This window comes from Podarcis erhardii (genome assembly GCF_964252035.2).
Source record: "Podarcis erhardii genome assembly, chromosome: 10".
Taxonomy (NCBI): domain Eukaryota; kingdom Metazoa; phylum Chordata; class Lepidosauria; order Squamata; family Lacertidae; genus Podarcis; species Podarcis erhardii.
The window spans coordinates 67,467,472-67,487,865 of NC_138500.1; the positions used below are offsets into that span (position 1 = coordinate 67,467,472).

The 20,394-nt window shown below is 43.9% G+C and overlaps 1 protein-coding gene across 2 annotated transcripts in view; it reads right to left on the reverse strand.

Annotated features, from left to right (window-relative positions):
* LOC309350742 (sucrase-isomaltase, intestinal-like) overlaps nt 1-20,394 on the reverse strand; it is a 100,748-nt gene that overhangs the window by 19,416 nt on the left and 60,938 nt on the right. For both annotated transcript variants that reach the window (XM_081877897.1, XM_081877896.1), the window contains exons 10-16: nt 17,153-17,266; nt 16,156-16,272; nt 15,970-16,054; nt 12,618-12,735; nt 6,146-6,314; nt 4,330-4,446; nt 2,756-2,904 (exon numbers count right to left, since the gene is read on the reverse strand). In XM_081877897.1, the coding sequence (XP_081734023.1) occupies nt 2,756-2,904; nt 4,330-4,446; nt 6,146-6,314; nt 12,618-12,735; nt 15,970-16,054; nt 16,156-16,272; nt 17,153-17,266 (869 nt within the window). The remainder of the gene's footprint in view (nt 1-2,755; nt 2,905-4,329; nt 4,447-6,145; nt 6,315-12,617; nt 12,736-15,969; nt 16,055-16,155; nt 16,273-17,152; nt 17,267-20,394) is intronic.

Here is a 20,394-nt window from a genome sequence, read left to right on the forward strand (position 1 = left end):
ATTTTGTTTCGGCTACGGCAGACCAACACGGCTACCTACCTGTAACTGATATCATTGACATAGGTTTGGGGGCTTCTATAGTGAGCTTTAGAAAGCTGTTGTCATTAGTATTCCATGGCATTGCTGCATGTCAGTGGCTGCCTGATGTTTTATTAGCAGGAGTCAAACACATGGGGTGCATATTTGCCTCTGAATCACAAACTCTCCCTCGCCCAGAAATGAAATCAAACTCGGCAGTAATCTGAGCTGCAGTGGCATTTATAGCAACTGTGAGGAAGCTCAAGACCAGCTTGTCATATGTGCACACAGAGGGTTTGGAAAAGGGATGGTTGCGCCATTAATGTTCTGAAGAAAAAAGGAGCCCACAGGTATCTGAGCTATTCGTTTTTCTGAAGCAATTGACACTTTGTGAGGTCACAATGTGCAAGGGTAAATATGCTCCCGGGCTTCCTTCAGGGCTTCCTCCTCTATTTAGCTGTGTGGCAAAACAAACTTCACAGAGACACCTTATGTTTTGCTCTTTGGATGGAAAAGAAACTGGGCTATTTCTCTCCCTTTCTCCTCAGTGAGGCAAGACGCATACGTCCATAATGTGATTTAAATGATAAAAGGAAAGGTGACTAAGAAACACTGCTCTTAATGCAAGCACAATGAGCATGATTAAATGGTTTCGATGCTGTCACAATATAAAAAGGAAACCATCCAATATAAAGAGGAAATCGATCAAACTCAGACCTGCATGTCTATGTCATGAGTCCCTTTAAAAAAACAACCCAAATAATGCTTTCAGATAGTGTGCTGGCCCCAAAGCATTAGCAGGCTCCATGGGGTATCTGCATGGTATTATATACCATTTCAGGAGGTAAAAGAGGCACACCTAATTGTGGCACTAAAAACCTAGAACTACTAAGAGCAGGCCTTTTTTCTACCTGAGGTAAAAAAATCCAAGTTTCTAACCCCATTAGCTTCCTCTGTCTCCCAACAAAACGGGCTGCTCTTAAAAGTAACCAAAATCTGCTCCCAGAGGCAGCCATCTCATCTTTCCTCATCATACAGCTATTTCTGGTTTCCAGCAGACAGCTGCTTCGATCACACTAAGCAGGCACGGAAACCTGGCACAAACTTCTCTCTCTGTGTAGACTGGTCGTTGTCATGTGCTACAAAATATTTCTTGTTGGCTGCTTGAAGCACGGAAGAGAAAAGTATGTGGTGGGGACTGGTTTGCATGAAAACTGTGATGCATGAATGGCTCACTGTTTGGTGTACTCAACCTATGGGCAGGGTATATAATTGCAGGAGTTCTTCCGACTGAAGGAGGGCTTACCAAAAGGTATTTAGAACATCCTATCAATCTAATGACTAGGACTAGCTAGAAACATTTTGCTGCCTGAGGCAGAGAAGATTGTGCCTCTGCATATTCCACATACAAAAGTCAACCAGACTGGCAGCTGAATCTTACTTTGATGCTAGCATCTTCTGCTGCACCTGAGGACACAAGGCCAACTTAAGGGGCATTGGACAGATCACGTGGTACATACAGGTCTGTCTGCTTCTGCCCCTTCAGCATCTGCCACCTGAGGCAGCTTCATCCCACTGCCTCATGGTACGGCCAGGCTTATACATGATTTTTGCCTTTACACTATCATTTTCAATTCCCGTCATCACACCCTGGGTGAAACTGAGCAATGCTGTCTTTGTTTTGCAACTGAATTTCGTTTGGAGACCCTCAAACAGTTTATCATTGACTTAGCCACAAACCTTCCATTAACAAAGAATTCTGAATGGTAAGCAATGGACTTAAATATGCCTGTAAATATTATATTTCCATTGTAACCTGCTGTTGCTGTGCCTGTGGAGAACACTTAGCCCTGTTTTCTTCACCATCATCATTACAATCAACAAAATAATTGCGTGTTCAGACCTTTAAACCTCCCCCTTAAATAAATTCAGACAATACTCAAATTTTGGTTTGGTTTTTGGCAGAATTTAGGCCACAACTTTATTGATTACAGCACGTGAGTGGTTGCATAGGCTCTGGTTCAACAAGCTCTCTGCACCGTTGCAGGTAGCGCTGACCCAGGGCACCAGCATAGGTCAGCCTAGGGTGAACACCCGGATAGGCGGAAAGCCGGGAACAGGCTATGTCCACCACCCAGATGTCCCCTTGGACTCCGGCATGGGCACAACCCCCTCACAGGGTTGACCAAAACACTGAGTCCCTGGATTCCTTTAACGGAATACCCTTCACATAGGGATGGCGAGAGCGTTCCGCCATCCCTATCACCTGAACCAGAGCCTATCCACAACCTTACAAGTTGTGATGATTTGCCATGAGGCAGGCGAAATCCAAATGGCAACAGCCAATCAGCCAAGTGGGGAAAATTCCTGCTGTGCCCCTGTCCCAACGACAGACGACACACGGCGACTTAGCAAGGTCAAGCACACAAGCCCTAAAAATAGGGAGAGGTGGGCAGGTGTTCCGAATGCACGTGCCGAAAGAGGAAGCTCTGGGTCACGTGCATAGGTATACATAGGTCCCTTGATCTGTTGGACTGTGTCCCATTGGCCTGATTAAACCCTGCATCAAGGGACCTACCAATTGGGTGTTGTGGCTATCCAATCATACCCACCCACAACACAGGGTTTGGTTGCCAGGTCTCGCCGCAACACGTGCCCTCTTTAAGGGAGGACCCATATACCTAATAACATATATTTTATTAAAAACCCAAGGAGGAAAAATGAATGGGTAACTTACTCATGCATTAAACCGCGAGCTACTGTATTTCCAAAGGCATGAGCTTCAAAGAATAGGGTGTACAAGTATGGCAGGAGGGAGTATCGAATCTGCAGTGTTGATCGTGCAATTGTGGCAAATTCAAGCCCAAACGCTCCAGGGTCTTGTTCCTGTGAAAAAGCAGGAATTGGTTTGATTTGCATATATTTATATTTACGCATTCAAGCTTATTGAACCCCCTGCCCCATCCTGAAAGCTAAGGGAACAACAGGCTTTGGCATGTAAACCTATTAAAGACTTCTTTCGTCAACTTCTTGGCTTTTAACTAAGCCAGGGTTTCCCAAACTTGGTTTTTTTTTTACTACAACTCCCATCATCCCTAGCTAGCAGGATCAGTGGTCAGGGATGAGCTAATCTAATCACAATATATTAAAAAAACAAGATTGTTTTGTGAAGGTCCTGGGAGCAAGAACCAGTGAGATGTCGTGGTACGGATCAGGGAGATCCAAGTTCCTGCTCATACATGGAAGTTTGCTGGGTAACTTTGGGCCAACCACAACATCTCAACACAATTCATCTCATGATATAGAGGAGGGTTCAGATCCCCCCCCCCATTGGAACAATGCATTAAGGTTGCTAATGACTCTCCCCTCCCCAGTTTGACCAGTTTTAATATACATGTAGAATCCCATGTACACTATGTTTATGTATGCGACTGCTGCATATGTTGCTGGGAGCATGGCTGTTCTTTTCATCTCCTCACCCCTGAGGTACTTTCAATATCTGTTGGGGTCATCTGACACCCTGCCCCCCCCCATTAGAACCCCCCCCCATGTAAGGATTAAAGAAGGCAGAGAACCAATATTGTCCTAAGCATCTCAAAAGTAGAATGGGATAAAAGTGTTACAAATAAATGCGTCCCAAAAATGTTATTTAAAAGTTTATTGTTCAGGTATAACCAAAGCATCCTCTTCCTTTTAATTACATTTGCAAAGAAAGCAAAACTCTGATCCTCTACATTTTATGTTTCAGATTGGTGGTCTCTGAGGCAGTTGACCGACATTATGCTGTTCTCTGAATCAGCTGGTTTCCAGAGACATAATTTTAATGTCCCCCCCTTTTTCTGTCAACACTGCTTATTTACAGTAGCTGGGTCAATAGACATTCAATGGGCACTGGTTTGTTCACAACAGCAGCAGTGCTTGACAAGCTTTCATAAGACCCTGATGTGACCAGATAGCAAATTACCTCAGCCTTGGCCTTGTATTTCTTTTACACAAACCTGAGCCAAAATTATTTCTTTTGAGTAGGAAAGGTGTTTGTTCCACAAGGCTAGTGACTTGGCTGATACTTTTGAAAACTTTTGTAAAAAGATTAAGGGGATTAATCAAACTGAGAAACCAAATGATCAAAGTTGCTCATAATTTAAAAACGTCTTTCCAGGCCAGCCATCAGAATTGCATCAGTCCTACAATACTGAATGTCAAAACAAATTAGAACATTCCAAATTTGTACCAAGCCCAGAAAAGCGAGCATTTGACATATATATATATTTCATGTCCAAACTGCAATATTTCTAAGTGGCACCTACTTACCTTCTGACCAAATGCATTATGGTTTCTGGACAAGGGATAGAATGCACCAAGCTGTGTCCAACGCAGGCAGAGTTCAAAAGTAGTATCATAGTAAAAGCCACAGATATCAGCACCCACCTGTGAAGACAGACCGAAAACCAATGCTTCCTGCCATTCATGCTGTAAACTGGCCACAATTCACTTGAATACCAGTTGCCTACTGAAAAAGGTCAGCAGCAACTGTATGCAGCAGCTGCAGTGCTGCAACTGTCCGTTGATTTCTCGATGCTAAGGAGGTGAAGCCCATCAGACCTTTTCAATATACATACAAAATAAACCACAATGCTCTTTATACTGGATTTCATAAGGCCTTGCTACTTAAGTCCGTATGTCTGTAAACAGGTGTTGGGTTCATTCATTGCAATAGAGGCAACTGATATGTATGCAAATCCCTGCATGAGGACAGCTTGGCTCCCTCTTTTGGAATGAATGGGCCAGCAAAAGATCTGGTATATAGATCAAGGTATGGATATTTCTGTGTACGTAGAACTTTGTTACGCTCAATGGTGTTTGATTGCTGAGCTTTGGATAATATATAAAGTAGGGTCAATTAGCGCTTATGGCTTGTGATGGCCAACTGTTTTGTCAGAGACACTTCCTTGTGCAAGCCACTGAGGCCACAATGCTCAAACCTCCTCTTCCAGATTATTCTCACGTATGCCAACAGAACCCTGCAGAAATTTGTAATTAAGTTTGTTTCCATGCAAGAAAAGTAGTTATCTAGCACTGAAATGTAAACTTATTAGCATACGCTACCCTAACTGGTAACAAAGTCTGTCCTTTTGCGAAGTATTCATTGAATCAACAGGGGTGTAGACACTCCTGTATGGTCTACTAACATGGAGGCTACGTTTGCCTCTCTTCCAGGCTTCAAAATCCTGCATAGTTTTTTGAAACTATGTAAGTATATATCTTGCTTGGTTTCTGATCATAGCTGTCAACTTACAGATTTGAAAATAAGGGGCCAGCAGCCTCAGAAATAAGGGATCAGCAGCCAAAATATGGGATTTTCAGAGTGCAGCTATGTTCGACTTCTGAGCCCCTCCGAGCCAAAGGCAGAAAGCCCAGCCAGCAGCCAAACGAAGCCTCAAGTGGTGGTTCCCACAGCGCAGCAACCCGCAAAGGGGATGCAGCAAGGAAAACCACTATCACCTCTCCGCTGGGAAGCGCTGAGCAAAGGCGAGTCCCCAGGCAACGCGGCCGATTTGATCGGCACAAGGCATGCAAGCTCCACCCCCCCAGTCATTCTTAGACTCCTTATTGGGTGAGCAATGCAGCCAAGCAACACAGTTGGAGCCTCCCTCCTCCCTGGCCAGCAGGGAGGGAGGGAGAGGAGCTGCTTCCTTTGAAACCTGGGAAATTTAAGGGACATCATCAATAAGGGACAGCAGCGGGACACGGCGCTGGGATAAGGGACTTTCCCGCCAAATAAGGGACGGTTGACAGCTATGTTTCTGATTCACCTTCCCAATGAAATCTCCCAAGCCCCATGGCATTCCAGAGGGATATTCAGGAGAAGTGGGGAAGGGTTGTAGGAATGCTACAGGATATAGGGAATGGAAAAATTGCCTTCCCATTTTATAATATGCCTTATGGACTTAAACCCTTGATGCCTACAAGTGTGGCATTTGAACCATGCTACAACATCACCCCCACCCCCTGAACTGACACTTTAAATTCCTTTGCTTCTGTTGTTATTGCCAACTTTTGAGGCCATTTTGAAATGGTACAACGTTGTACGCAAATGGTTGCCTAACATGCCTTCAAAACCACTTACTTGTGGAATTCCAAAAAGATTAAACTCCAAAATTCCAATTATCGATGTGTGCATATCTTCCCAAAGAGCATGGTTGTCCCCTAGCCAGTGGGCTGTATATTTCCCGTTTCCAACAAATGTAGAGCGACTCAACACAAATGGCCTCTTTCCTGTGGCTTCCTTGATGGCCCTGAGAATGAAAAATGCACCCACATCAGCAAAGCCCTGAGAATTCATTTTCCTTTAGCTTGGAAGTCAAAAATAAAACCAGAGCAGAGGCAAAACTTCAAATGCAACTTTGAAATGTCTGCAGCTATTTCTAATGGAATCCTTATTTGACGTTGGATTTCCTATCTTGGCGCGACATAGTAATTTCTCGATAAAGGCTTCTTTCCCAGATGAATGCTTCCCTTCTCTTTTGAACTTCAAAGAGTATATAGTATCTCACAGTCGCAAAAAAAGATCAAGTAATTTAGGGGCTACTGCTTGCTGAACAAGAAAACAAACTGGCCAACCCTCTCTATGCGTTGAAATGTGCTTTCGCTTTTAGATGTCATTTTATTTAACAGAATATCCTGTATTAATAACTAACAAAGGAGTTTTCAGAATGTAGAAGATTGCAGAAACCCAACTTCTATTGAATTTCCAGGAGGATTTGGGCAGCTGGTTGCTTCAAGCTTTTTAAAACTGCCAGCTAGTGAGCATCAGTCATTTATATCCATGATTAGATTCATTCTACTCCAGTGCAGTCTATTCATAAACTCTTGCATCTACATAACCAAACTGGAACTTGTATAAAATATTGTGGCAGCACAGCTTTCAGGCAGGAGACAACATCCTAACTATATTATACACTTGGACACCTTGTGAATGGATTAAATTTAACCCTGACGTTGTTACTACTGCCAGAAAGGCTTCCTTCTTCCCATCTCTTGTTGCCCCTCATTCCCAACCATGCAGACTAGCTAGCTCCCAAGTCCCGACATTCACAGCGATGTATCGCACCAGCTTGCTACATATGTCAAGTTTCATTCAGGTTTCATTCTTACTGACTCCAACTGCCTCTAATCCTGACTGGATCACGCTCCCGCTTACAGCCAAGCCTTTCAACCAAGTGTTTACTGAATGGATCCATGTGGAGGTTGGCACCTTCTGAAATCACCACAGTAAACACTGCTTGCAGTTCAACCTACCACTACCATGCCAGCAAATAACTTCCAATGGTGGGTTTAATTAACGGTAAACATGGCTGGAGTTAGATTGTGAAGTAACTGCACCAGCTGCTTGAACAGATGTGGATCAGTTATTAACACTGATGCATATTTTTCTCTACTGATCTACATGTATTGCTTACCTGATATCGGAAGCAGAATTTTGTGTGAGCTTAAGAACAAGATGGGGAACTTGTGGTCCTCCAGGTGTTGTGGGGCTACAGTGCCCTGAGTTGGCCATGCTGGTTGGGGCAAATGGGAGTTGTAGTTCCCTTATCCCTATTCAAATTCAACATCCTGCTTCCAACAGGCCAACCAAATGCCAACAAGCAATTGCTCCACACCAAAGCCTCTCCTCCTTCTGGAGGGGAGGGATTGTGAGCGGGAGCCGATTCCCGCGTCACGCAGGGGGCGTTCTGCCCCCTGCCCTGACATCATCGCTGGCGCGCCACGCCTCCCAGTTGGGCACCCAATCGGGTGACACAGTGGGGGCGTGGTCTAGCCGCTCAAATGCGGCCGCGCCAGCTCTCCCCGCCATTGTGCTGCTGATTTCCATGAGTCACCCACCCACCACTCCCTTTAGTGCATAGCTGCTCGCTTGATCTTGCTATGGACCTATGGTTGGTCGCCCTGGTTGCCCAGGGGGCCTGGTAGGAGTTTTTTCCAATTGGCAAATTGGCACCGGCCTCTTGGTTTTTTTCACCTACTTCGTAGCAATCGCCACAACTTTCTTGGTGTTTGGCGGTTAGGCATTGGAATGTGTTGTTGGTGTATGGAAGGGCAGGGTGTGTCCATCGCCTACCCCTTCACTTATGGGTATTCCGTTAAAGGAATCCGGCGGTCGTGGATCCTGTCCAATGCCCTGTGTGGCGGGGGGCCATGGCACAACCCTCGGTGACATCAGCGGAGAGCTTATAGTTGTATTTGCATCATCAGGCGCCTCCTACTGGTAGTTAACCCCTCGTCAGACTCACCCCTCTCCGAGTGGGTGGAGTCAAATTTGCTATTGTCCAATGCCTAAGCCAATACCTTCTCACATTGCTCCACAGCAAGTGGCTTTCAGGGAACTACTGCCTCTTACCCTGGAATCTGCATATACCTACAATAAGCAGCTATTGATAGAACTCTCCTCCATGTTTATATGGCTGTGTAACACGCTATGACTTTCATTTTAGGCACATTCTTGCTCTCAAAGAATTCTTGGCAATGTGTTTCGAATGTGCTTTAAATGTATATTCTATCTACACAGCCTTAGTCTTAACAAAAAAGGTAAAAAAGACCCTTAGATGGTTAAGTCCAGTCAAAGGTGACTATGGGGTTGTGGCACTCATCTCACTTTCAGGCTGAGTGAGCTGGCGTTTGTCTACAGACAGCTTTCCGGGTCATGTGGCCAGCATGACTAAACTGCTTCAGGTGCCACAGGACACCGTGACAGAAGCCAGAGCGCATGGAAACGCCGTTTACCTTCCCGCTGCAGCGGTACCTATTTATCTACTTGCACTGGTGTGCTTTTGAACTGCTAGGTTGGCAGGAGCTGGGACAGAGCAACTGGAGCTCTCTCGGTTGCAGGGATTCAAACTGCCGACCTTCCAATCGGCAAGCCCAAGAGGCTCGGTGGTTTAGACCACAGCGCCACCCACGTCCCTTCTTAACAAAAGCCATCTAAGAGAGTGGCTATTGCCACATCTTTTGCCGTTTCCCAAAATTGCAACATGGAAAGGATTTACACATGATAAATCTTGATCATTATTCACAACATGTGAGCACTCTGTGCTTCCCAACAGTGCCTTATTGCCTGGAAGCAGGTACTGATCAGTAATTAATAATAATTAAACAGGACCAAGGGGAAAGAAGGCACAGTGCTGTTAATGTCATGTTGACTACACAATGATCCTTTGTGGTTTTGGGGAGCATGAAATCTGGGGAAAGTGACCAGCTGCATGTGAGAGGAAGACTCTCTCACCTTTAATACTTGTATGGAAGAAGGAATTTTGGTCGGTGCAGCAAGTCACCCCGTAAGGTGAGAAATGCACTGCCTGCCAAAATCCCTCCTCCTATCCAAAAGTATGAAAGCTGGAGAGCATGGATTCTGCACACAAATTTGGGGAACACTGATGTTGCACATGAGTTTTGACAACTGTCCCAACATTAAGGAGCGAGTGTGGTACAAAGTGTAGAGGCTTAATGCCAGGAACCTAGGTTTCAGGTCATTGCACTGAGTAGCATTGTTGAGTTACTTGGATCTTGGCATGAGAAGTTAATGTGTCACTGACTCTTTCCAGTTCCTTGAAATGCTACTAGAGGGGGCAAAGGAGGGTTCATGTACTATTGCTGATAACCTATTAATCTTGTATTAATTAACTAGATTCGTAGACACTCTGAAGGGGGCAGGAGAATAATAATGATTAGACTTGGTCTTGCCACAGAATAAGGTGTCTGCATATGTATTCCAGTTGCATGTGTATATTCTGTGTATAATATGTACCGTATTTTTCCATGTATAAGACGACCCCTATTTTTTTTAACCCAAAATTAAGACAATGCACTATGCTCTATCCGTGTATAAGACAACCCCTTATTTTAAACTTCAAAAATTTAGGAAAAAAGATAGTCTTATACACGGAAAAATACGGTATGTAATGCATATATATATATATATATATATATATATATACTGTTTATATATACACCCACACCCATCCTTGTGGCAAATTTGTTTAAAGAATTTTACTTCCTACTTGCTGCCAAATTCTATTACTGCATACCATTGGCTTCGACTTTTAGATTCATTTTTGAACACCTTTCTGTCTTCCAACCTTTTATTTGTTTAGCCAAATAAAGTATTTGCATATGAGTGCAACTGTTCTGCCCCCGGGGGGCAAGAGGATCACCGAGAGATGCTTTTGTATAGTATGTTTTGTGTGGAGCTGAAAAGACATACACGGGAGAGAAGGTCAAAATTGACCTTTAGTTGCTGGCTTAGTTCTGTACAACAGACACAGCAGGTGCGCAGTTTAAATCAGACTTCCTCCTGGGAAGTAAAATGGTTGGTTACAAACCCCTGGGGAATAATTCAAAAGTGGAGCCGGGCTCATCCCCAGGAATCTTCTGATGCTATAAAGCCCTTAGTTAGCCATTATATGAAAAGAGGGGAGAGTCCTGATTTGGCTCTGAATGCTCTTTGTTACAATGAACTCCAGTTGATTCCTACTCTATTCGTTATAGAGACTGCTCACCTATAGCCTCTTTTAAATCTCTCTGGGGTAGGTGGACGTTCAATAATAGGAACTGAAGAGTCATAGTGTAAGCCCTTCTGGGTTCATTCTTCTCATAATGCAGCTTAAAGTTACTTTATCCAGTTTCAATTTTGTATTGAAAACAGCATGATGCTTCTGTGTGGTTTTCTCCTTTTCCCCAGACCTTAAAAGAGTCTAGCTTCCTTTTTTCAACCACTCTAGTTTCAGAGCAACAGGTGCCTTTAATCTACAGCAGCACCAAGCATCCCCTGCTCTGCAAAAAATGTGCTTGCTTGCTTGCTTGCTTGCTTTAGGCTGGCCAGCAACTTGTGTTTCAATCCCACCTCCGTCATGGACTCATCATATGAAATTGGGAATGTTTGTATGGCACTTTGCTCAAAGAACATTTATTTATTTATTTAGTCAACTTCTGGACCACTTACTATTTATAAAAAAGATTGCAATAATTGGTGTAAAGGTAAAGGTAAAGGGACCCCTGACCATTAGGTTCAGTTGTGGCCAACTCTGGGATTGACGCGCTTATCTTGCTTTACTGGACGAGGGAGCCGGCGTACAGCTTCCGGGTCATGTGGCCAGCATGACTAAGCCGCTTCTGGCAAACCAGAGCAGCGCACGGAAACGCCGGTTACCTTCCTGCCGGAACGGTACCTATTTATCTACTTGCACTTTGATGTGCTTTCAAACTGCTAGGTTGGCAGGAGCAGGGACCGAGCAACGGGAGCTCACCCCGTCATGGGGATTCGAACCGCCGACCTTCTGATCGGCAAGTCCTAGGCTCTGTGGTTTAACCCACAGTGCCACCCACCTCCCTTAATAAGTGGTTTACAATAGCAATAATAGCAACAGACATTCCACTGCCTCATATGGTCCAGTGTAAAATGGTAATTTAGACCAGCCTTTCCTACGATGGCTGAAACTTAAAAGTCCGAAATACAGGGAGGATCTTAGGTTGCAGAAGCCTGATTTAGGCAATTTCAGGAGCTTTTTATAGCCTCAATTGAGAACCAGCTCAAATTTGCAACCATGCAATCACTTCCTATGATTTTTTTTTTTAACTTTTGCAGAAACTCACGGAGAAACACTTGCTTAACAGAGGTTTTCTTTTTCTTTTTTTAAGGTTGTAAGGTTTTCAAACTATTTTCCAGGGAACTGTAGTGTTCTGTGGACGCTTGTTAGCAGTTCCTGAGTGAAACGATCTGTAATTGTAGATAAGATTTCCTAAAAACAGTTTGCTATTCACTATCGCATTTGCAACCTGGCTTTCCTCCAGGAAGCTCAGTGGTTCTTCCCATGGCTGACTGTTGAAACTTAACCCGGATCCCCTCTGATACTATACTACACTGGCTCTCTACTGATCTTCCTCGCAACTTCAGGTGGCCTCGGGTATGGGGTCCAGAGTGTACCCACAGTTCATGCAAGGCAATAGCTAGACCCGGCAATCTCCCAAATGAACTAGGGCAGGCAATACAATAAGTGCAAATGTGTGGAAGGAAGCCTTGATAGCAATTTTATAAAAATGGAGAGTATGGCTTAGAGCAGTGGTATGGTGTGTGTGTGTGTGGGTGTAAAACACTTTCCTTACTAGCCATTTTCTGAATTAATTTCTACCACACCGCTGCATCTCCCTCTCATCTTTTACTTTCATCCTTGAAAACATGCACCTGAAATCCTTGGCGCTGACAGCACTTATCTAGCCAATTTGTGATAAATTCCCTCCTAACTACCACTACTGGAATAACTTTGGCAATAGTTTCTGCAAGAATATATAAAATTACTTTATACCGAAGTAAATTATACTGAAGTACATAAAGTACCCAGGCAGCCCATTTTATACGGACTGCGAGTGGTTTGCCCTGCTCTCAAGTCCACCCGCTGCATTTGCAACATGAGATCCTAAGTACAGCCCATTTCAAGTTTCCAGGTGGTACCAATTCTTCCTGAACAAAAAAAACTTAAATGAAAACTGCGTAATGTATCTTTAAAAAAATTTCAGAGCGTTTAGTGGAAGACATTCAGAGAACTTACTGGAATGTAGGTGGGGCTTCAGACCACCCAAAGAGGGAATGTGTGTCATAAAGATCTCCCAGAAAAGTTTTAGAATCTGGACACAGTGTGCTTTGAAACAGAGAAGAATCAGAAATTCCTGGAAGTGGAATACAAAATATTAAGAATTATTATTGAGTAACAAGTCCCTTCACATTCACAGTCATTTTTTAAAAGTAAAGTTGATTCATAAGAAATAAACTTGAAAGTTTTTGCTGGGTTGCTTTATACATCCACCGATAATTACATTTATTCCCATGATTATTCCTGCCGTCTGGCTGTGGAACAATAAGGCATGCAGGATGTAGTTGTATCTAGAGTATAAACTAGGAATGTTCTTTTTATTGTACATGAACTTGTCCCACAGTAATCACATAAATCACTATTTCCACAAACTGTCCAATTTTTTCAATACTATTCACTGTGGCAAAATTCATGGCTGAGAATATTATCAGAATAAAATTCCCAGCCATGAATTTGGCTCCCTTCCTCAAATAAAGGGAAGAGATTCCTCACTCACAGTTCACCACAACTAAGCCTTCAGTGACAGGCAGTTCCATAATGATGTTTTGCGTTTTGGATTCCCCCCCTGATATTTCATTGTCAGCAGCACATAATAGATATCAACTGCTTGCTGCCAATTAGGCTCCTGAAAACAGCCAGGGTTTGTTAGAAGGATGTTGACCAGGCTAATTGCTGGATGGCTGACAGGAGCTGTAGGGCTTTGGGCTTCCCAGAACAGGGTTTTAACCTTCCAAATTCTTTCATATAGAGAGAATACTGCAGCCTGCATAGGGACACTGAACTCTGCACCCACGTTTCTAGGATAGACATGATTCCTCTCTCAAATAAGTACATGTACCATTGCCTCTTCCAGCTGACACTGAATGTAAAATATTGAGCAACTGTCAAAATCAATAAAGAAGGTGTCCTCCAGATGTTCTGGACCACAGCTCCCCTCAGCTCCATCCAGTAGGGATGATAGATGCTGCAGTTAAGAACACTTGGAGTGCACCAGGTTGTCTATCTGAACATTGTAATGTTCAGATCCACAGTCATGCCTGGAATTTTGAATACCAGTGTTCTCATATTCTTGCTCTTCGTGATTTATGTGGTTTCTAGAAACACAATTAGGGTGAGTGAAATCAATAAGACTTAAAAAGCATTTCACTTTCTCTGTGTTTCACCCATCTGTCAGTGCTCAACTGTAGGTAGCTGTCAGAGGGGAGCGAAGAACCTGGAACCAGTTGTGGCAGAGGGCCAGAAAAAGCTAGGAGACAGAGCTAAGGAACAAGCAACTTTTCTGAAGCGTCAGGAAGACCTTTTGTTCAAATCCCACCCCAAACAGGAGGCCCTTTATAGACTAACCTGGGTATGAGGATTCAATGGTCAGCCTGAGTGGACAAAGCCAATTCAGAGCCTGTGTGATGGCCTGGGAATCTGATTCAGAATCTGAACCCGAGGAGTCCCAGCCTGCACAGGAGTCCCCGCCTCCAGGGCCGGCTGAGCCGAGGCAGGGGCTTGAATCTGAAGGGCCTGCACCTGTGCCGGATCCTCAGGAGCAGACACCAGATGAATCCACTCTGGCTCCGGAGGTGATTGAGGACCCATTGCCTACAGGTGCACCTCTCCCAGCCCTGTCAGGGGAAGGCGAGCCTCCCCCTGGGTCCAGTAACCCTCCATCCTCTCCTGAGCTGCAGAGGCTCAGGGCAGAGAGGCGGAGGGAACTGGGTTCTCTCAGGAGGAGTGCTCACCTTAAGGCCAAGAGAAGCAGGTCACCTGTGGGCCGGGACCACCCCTGGCCTCAGAGAAGATAAAGGCCAGTCAGCCCGGTCCCAGGTTACGGGAGCAACGATGTTGAAGACCTGTTTTGTTTTTTTTAAATAATATTTATTAAGATTTTGGAAATTACAAAAAGAAAAAAGAAAAATTGAACATACAAAGACAGAAACAAAAACAAAAACACTACATAAAACATTAAATTAACAAAACAAAACAGGAACAATTAAAAACACTTCCAATATTTTCAAATCTTAACTTTCATACACTTGTTTCATTGACTTCCTCAACGCCTCCCTTTTTGTATTCCACTTCAATTAACTATTTCAGCAAGTCCTTTCCATCTTCATCTATTTTCTATCTTAAAGTTAATTTTAACATATTGTAACCTAGTTTTTCCCCCCTTTTAATGCATTAACAATCTATCTATACCTAGTTCCTTCTAACATTTCTGCCAAAGCCATATAGCTTCATTCCACCTTTTTTCTAACATTCATTAATTTTACAATATTTCCGTAGATAATCTTTAAACTTTTTCCACCGACTCTTCTCGATGTTGAAGACCTGTTACTGCCAGCACCCAGACCTGTTTTTCCCGGAGTTCCTGATCACACCCGGCTACCTGCTTTGGACCCCGCTTCGCCCTTGGTGGACAGTCTCCAGACCCTCGGCCCAGGACTGGACTCTGACCACGCCTCACGGTACACCCCCCCCCCCGGGGACCAGCACAGCCTGATTCAATGGTCAGCCTGAGTGAACAAAGCCAATTCAGAGCCTGGGGAAACTGCTCCCAAAGCAGCTCTGGTATCTCACCACATCAGAGCCAATGGACATCTATTTCTAACCCTGGTGGGTCCTGACACCATTGGATTGGAGAGGTAGTTATAAAGAATGCAAGCGAACTCTATGAGCCTGCTACTGCCCCGCAACTCCACTCCACCCGTCAACACTCTTCATTCTGCTGAAACAGTTGTGGTCACAAAGATGGGAGAAGAGGAAAAAGTGACGAAGAGGAGGAGGAGAGCTTATGCTCTCCAAATGTTACTGGACTACAGCTTTCGTCATCCATGGCCTTTGGTCATGCTGGCTGGGGCTCATGCCCATCCTTGGGCTTAGGTGTTTTTCAGGGGCACTGTCCAACACAAGTAGCCATTTCCCTGTCGGTCCTGTACAGGCCCTGAATTTTTGAAGGGTAATTCCACACATTTTCTCCACAGAGGGCATCATGGATTCACCCACAATGTAGTACAATGCCAAGTGACAAATGTGATTAACAACATCATGATAGAGACTGTAGCTACCTTGGAAGAGAACTCAATGACAGAATCATTAACAACTGTATCACTTATACAAGCCCCTTTTTATCTTCTCCCTTAGGGACAATCAAGCCTTGAGTTCTATATAGCTCAAGATCAATAGTGAAATACCAGGGATGTCCTAGAAAGACTGATTCTGGTTTTTTTAAATAATTGTCTACTAAACTTTTAGAAACATTGATGCTGTAAGTGGCTATAGGAATCAGGCAAAGGATATTTGTTTTTCAGAAGTCACTTACTGGGAATGTAAGGTGGGTAGTTGAGGTTGTTGTGAGCACAGCCTGGGATCTGGCCATTGAGAAAATTTGAGGGTTCATTCATATCCTAACCAAAAAAACCCCAAGAAACAGGTTAGGTTTTATGACATACTTTGGGTGGGGGAAGAGAGAGAGATAAAATATAAAGGGAAATATTATCAAACGTACAAGCCAAATACCATCATAAGGAAGGACATTATGGAACTGAACACACATCTGGGTCCACCAGTCAGCTGTTTTGGGGTTGAAGTAGTCAGGGTACACTGAATTTCCTGGAGCCAAGGCCTGGAAGTGAGAATGAAATATATTAAGATAAGAACATTTCTGTCCTGTTAATGGACATGGAAAATTTCAGAGATTGCGTGGGCTGCAAGCTCAGGCTGCACCACTTGTTGCCATCTGTCTGTCTTGGGAGACAATGGAGTGTGCCTCCAAGGGTGAAGTAAAACCGCTGGAGAATCACAGCACCTGCTGTGGCTGCTGGGACAGGTAACTGGAAACTGCTGCCTCCCATGTTGTTTTTGCTTCCCTCTTGGCCTCACTGATGTGGTCCAGAGGAAAGCAGAGCAACACATTTGGCCCCAGCTTGGGTGCAGGAGTTGCCGGAAGGAGGCGTACAAGGTGCCAGGGATTTAGGACCTCTACTCCCGATTTGTGTAGGGTTTACTCTTTAGACTTTTCTTCTCCCAAAGATGTCCTGCAAGCCAGAAGGTAAGGAAATACTTCTTCTTGGAATACTATTGCTTATGTCCAATTGATTGTGGAGGGCTGCTGCCAGTCAACAATACTAGGTTAGATGGACCAATGTTTGACTTGATGCCCTATGTTCATATGAGATCATCAAGAGCAGTGTCATAATTAGTGTATGGCAATGGTATTGTGAGAATGGGTGTTGCTTTCTCTTCCCTTACTGTTACTATGATTGGACGTTGCTACCATGAGAACATAAAGATCAACATGATACAGCAGGGTTTCCCAGCTGTTTTGGGACTATAACTCCCATCAGCCCTAGCTAGCAGGAGCAGTAGTCAGGGATGATGGGAATTGTAGTCCAAAAAAACACTTTGAGACCCAAGTTTGGGAAACTCTGTGTTACAGCGATGTAAACTCTTCCACAACAACAACAATCTTATCCAATCCAAAGGATTGCCCCGTAGATACCTACCTGCCCAACAGCTGGAGTCACTCCATCTGAATTTTTCACCCAAATTCCCAATTGTTCTCCAAGTTCGTAGGGTTGGTAAGCCCCTCTAGCTTGATCTTTACTTAGGAAAGGATCCTGATGAGGGAACAAAACAGAACAAAAGTAAAGGATAGGAAATAGAAACACTGCAACAATACCGGTTTTGAAAAATGGATCTGAGATGCCTGATTATACTGAACAAAATGGAACTACTGTTTGGGTATGACAATAACCTGGAAATCATCCACTGGAAACCTATTAGCCTTAAAGTTAAAATTTAAGGTGACAGAAATGCAAATATAGTATATTAACAGAGCACAACATAAATCCTTCTCTACATAGACATGGACTATGTAACATAGTCTACCCATAGTTTACCCAAGGCGGGTGGCGCTGTGGGTAAAACCTCAGCGCCTAGGACTTGCCGATCGCATGGTCAGCGGTTCGAATCCCCGCGGCGGGGTGCGCTCCTGTCGTTCGGTCCCAGCGCCTGCCAACCTAGCAGTTTGAAAGCACCCCCGGGTGCAAGTAGATAAATAGGGACCGCTTACCAGCGGGAAGGTAAACGGCGTTCCGTGTGCTGCGCTGGCTCGCCAGATGCAGCTTCGTCACGCTGGCCATGTGACCCGGAAGTGTCTTTGGACAGCGCTGGCTCCCGGCCTCTAGAGTGAGATGAGCGCACAACCCTAGAGTCTGGCAAGACTGGCCCGTACGGGCAGGGGTACCTTTACCTTTACCTTTACCTTTATGTAACATTATTTCCAAACGATGGCATGGAAGAAACTATTGGTAGGCTAGCAGAATGCCAAAGATGGAAGCAGGAGCAACCCTACCATTAGGCAAGATGAAGTAGCCAATCTCAAAACACAGCGGGGTTTTGGGGGTACCATTAAATGGTAGCAAATGTCCAATTAATTAATTATTACCACATGTTGTTACCATATTATTAACCACCATGGAGGTGCCATTTGGATTATTCCCATCACGTATGAAATTGCTTGGGCCACTTCTGAGTGGAAGCTACCAGGTTGCCGTCAGAGAACATTATTACAGAAGTGGCCATGAAAAGGGAAAGAGAAGAAGCTTATCAGTCAAAGTCTGAATCCAGAAAAATCCTGTTTGCAGTGGACTACTGACTCTTAGAGCATCGGAGTATTTATTGGAATTTAAACTTCTTGAACAGAGAATTTCCAAGAAGCTTAAAAACTCAATCACCAAATGAAGCCAATACTTAGGAAGTTGTCACATCGTGCACCTTCAAACTGGGTATGGCTGCACTTTGCAAATGTAACACACGCTGCCTGAACGGTTTGCCATGAGAACAAATTGTGATTTGGCATGGGCCACGTTAGGGTTCTTTACGATTAATCTTCTAGTGACAAACTATTCAGATTATCTTGTTTCCAAGGGACCAAGGGGTTTGGAAAGTAAGCAAGCAAGAAAACATCTAACTGCACCGCTGCTAAATTGCATTGGGAGCTATATTTTTAATAGCAATCTTTTTATAGCATTTTTCATATCTGTGTAGAACTGCTTTCAAGTCCATTTCATGATATTGGTTTCATCATTTTTGACCTGGCAATATGCTGTGAGTCATGATGTGTGCTTACGTGTGTGCTATGCACAAATAACAATGTGAGGAAAAACCTGAAGCCAGCCAATGCTTCTACAGTACATAGCTCCATCCTTATTTCAGACATTGTGATATATCAGTATATCGTGATGTTCATCAGGTGATATATCATGAAGTCAAAAATCAGACATCATTCAGTCCTACTGTTCACCTCTACATAGTTCCATCCTTATTTCAGACATAATGATATATCAGCAATATATGTTGAAAACCAGGGGTGTAAAACACAGCCGTTAGTAGCCACTCCATAGCCTTACCCTCCACAAATTTGTCTAATCTTCTTTTAAAGCCATCCAAGTTTACCGCCATTGCTGTCTCTTGTAGGAGCAAATTCCACAGCACTGTGTGCAGAAGCACTTTCGTTCATCTGTCCTCAATTTCCTTTCCATCCAATTAATTGCCACGTTAAGAGCATTGCACAATGCCACTCCAACGGTGGTGGCACGGGAGCTCTGAGCCACACTGTTGCACCAGTGTGACGTCCTGGCGTGGCTTATTGTACCACCACAATGCCAACACATGAGATCGTTCCAACACAGCAGGCGCACTCCTAAACATGTAAGTGCTAAGAGCGGGTCATAGAATTGAGCCTTTAATCTCATTCCATTCCTTCCCTAATAACTAAATAACGGCTCAGTTTGTCTCGTTTTTTGAAAAAAAAATCTTTTATGATAAAATACTGTGCTTTTTGGCACAATACTCTTATTTCTGGCAGACTGTACCATACTTTCAAGTGGGGGGGGGAGGCATGGCACCTACAGACTTGAGGAGTCCAAGCGTTCAGTAGGTGTGCAGTTTTAGCTTATGCAAAACCTCTCAGATGTGGTGTTTTTTTAAAGTGCTGCCCTTACGTAGTAATTAAAACCCAGGCAGGTGATACCCAGGGGACATTAACACTCTAAAACAACTCAGTTTAATTATCTACACCTAATCTGAACCTCTGATATCTCGTAGCCAAAAGTGTTGTTGTAGTGCATAAATCTAATACATTATGCAGCTCCTGCCTCAAACCAAGGAGAACAAAAGGCTTTGGTGACTGATTTTGCATTCCAAATAAACTCCGTGCCTTTTTCACATGCTCCTACCTATTCCTCAGGGAATGAGTGCCATATTAGAGACTGACAGAATAGCTTAGGAAAGGGTCCAGAGAATTGTCTGAACACCAACAATGCAGTTCTTTTGCTGGAGTTAAAGGTCCGGCCCTGGATGTGTAAGCTGGCCTGATTTCTTTGGCAGAAGAGTAGGATATAATTTTGATAAACAGATATTCAAGAATAATGCACAGTTTTCCCCCCAGTGCATGCAGTGGGAACTACTGTAAATAAGCAACATTTGACAAAAGCAGATCACATTCATACTGGGAGCAAACAGCCCAAACCTGAGCATGTTTACTCAGAAGTAAATCCCACCATGTTAAATCTCAGTGGGGCTCATCTTAAACCCTTAATGTCCTAGTCCTCAAGATCATACAACATACCATTTCAGAATTAATCCCACCCCTAATTTTTTTGTATGCCAAAGTTCCTGAATATTGTTTTTAATTGTTTAGTGAATTCTAAATTGTTTCCCTTTGCTGTTGCAACGAATTCTC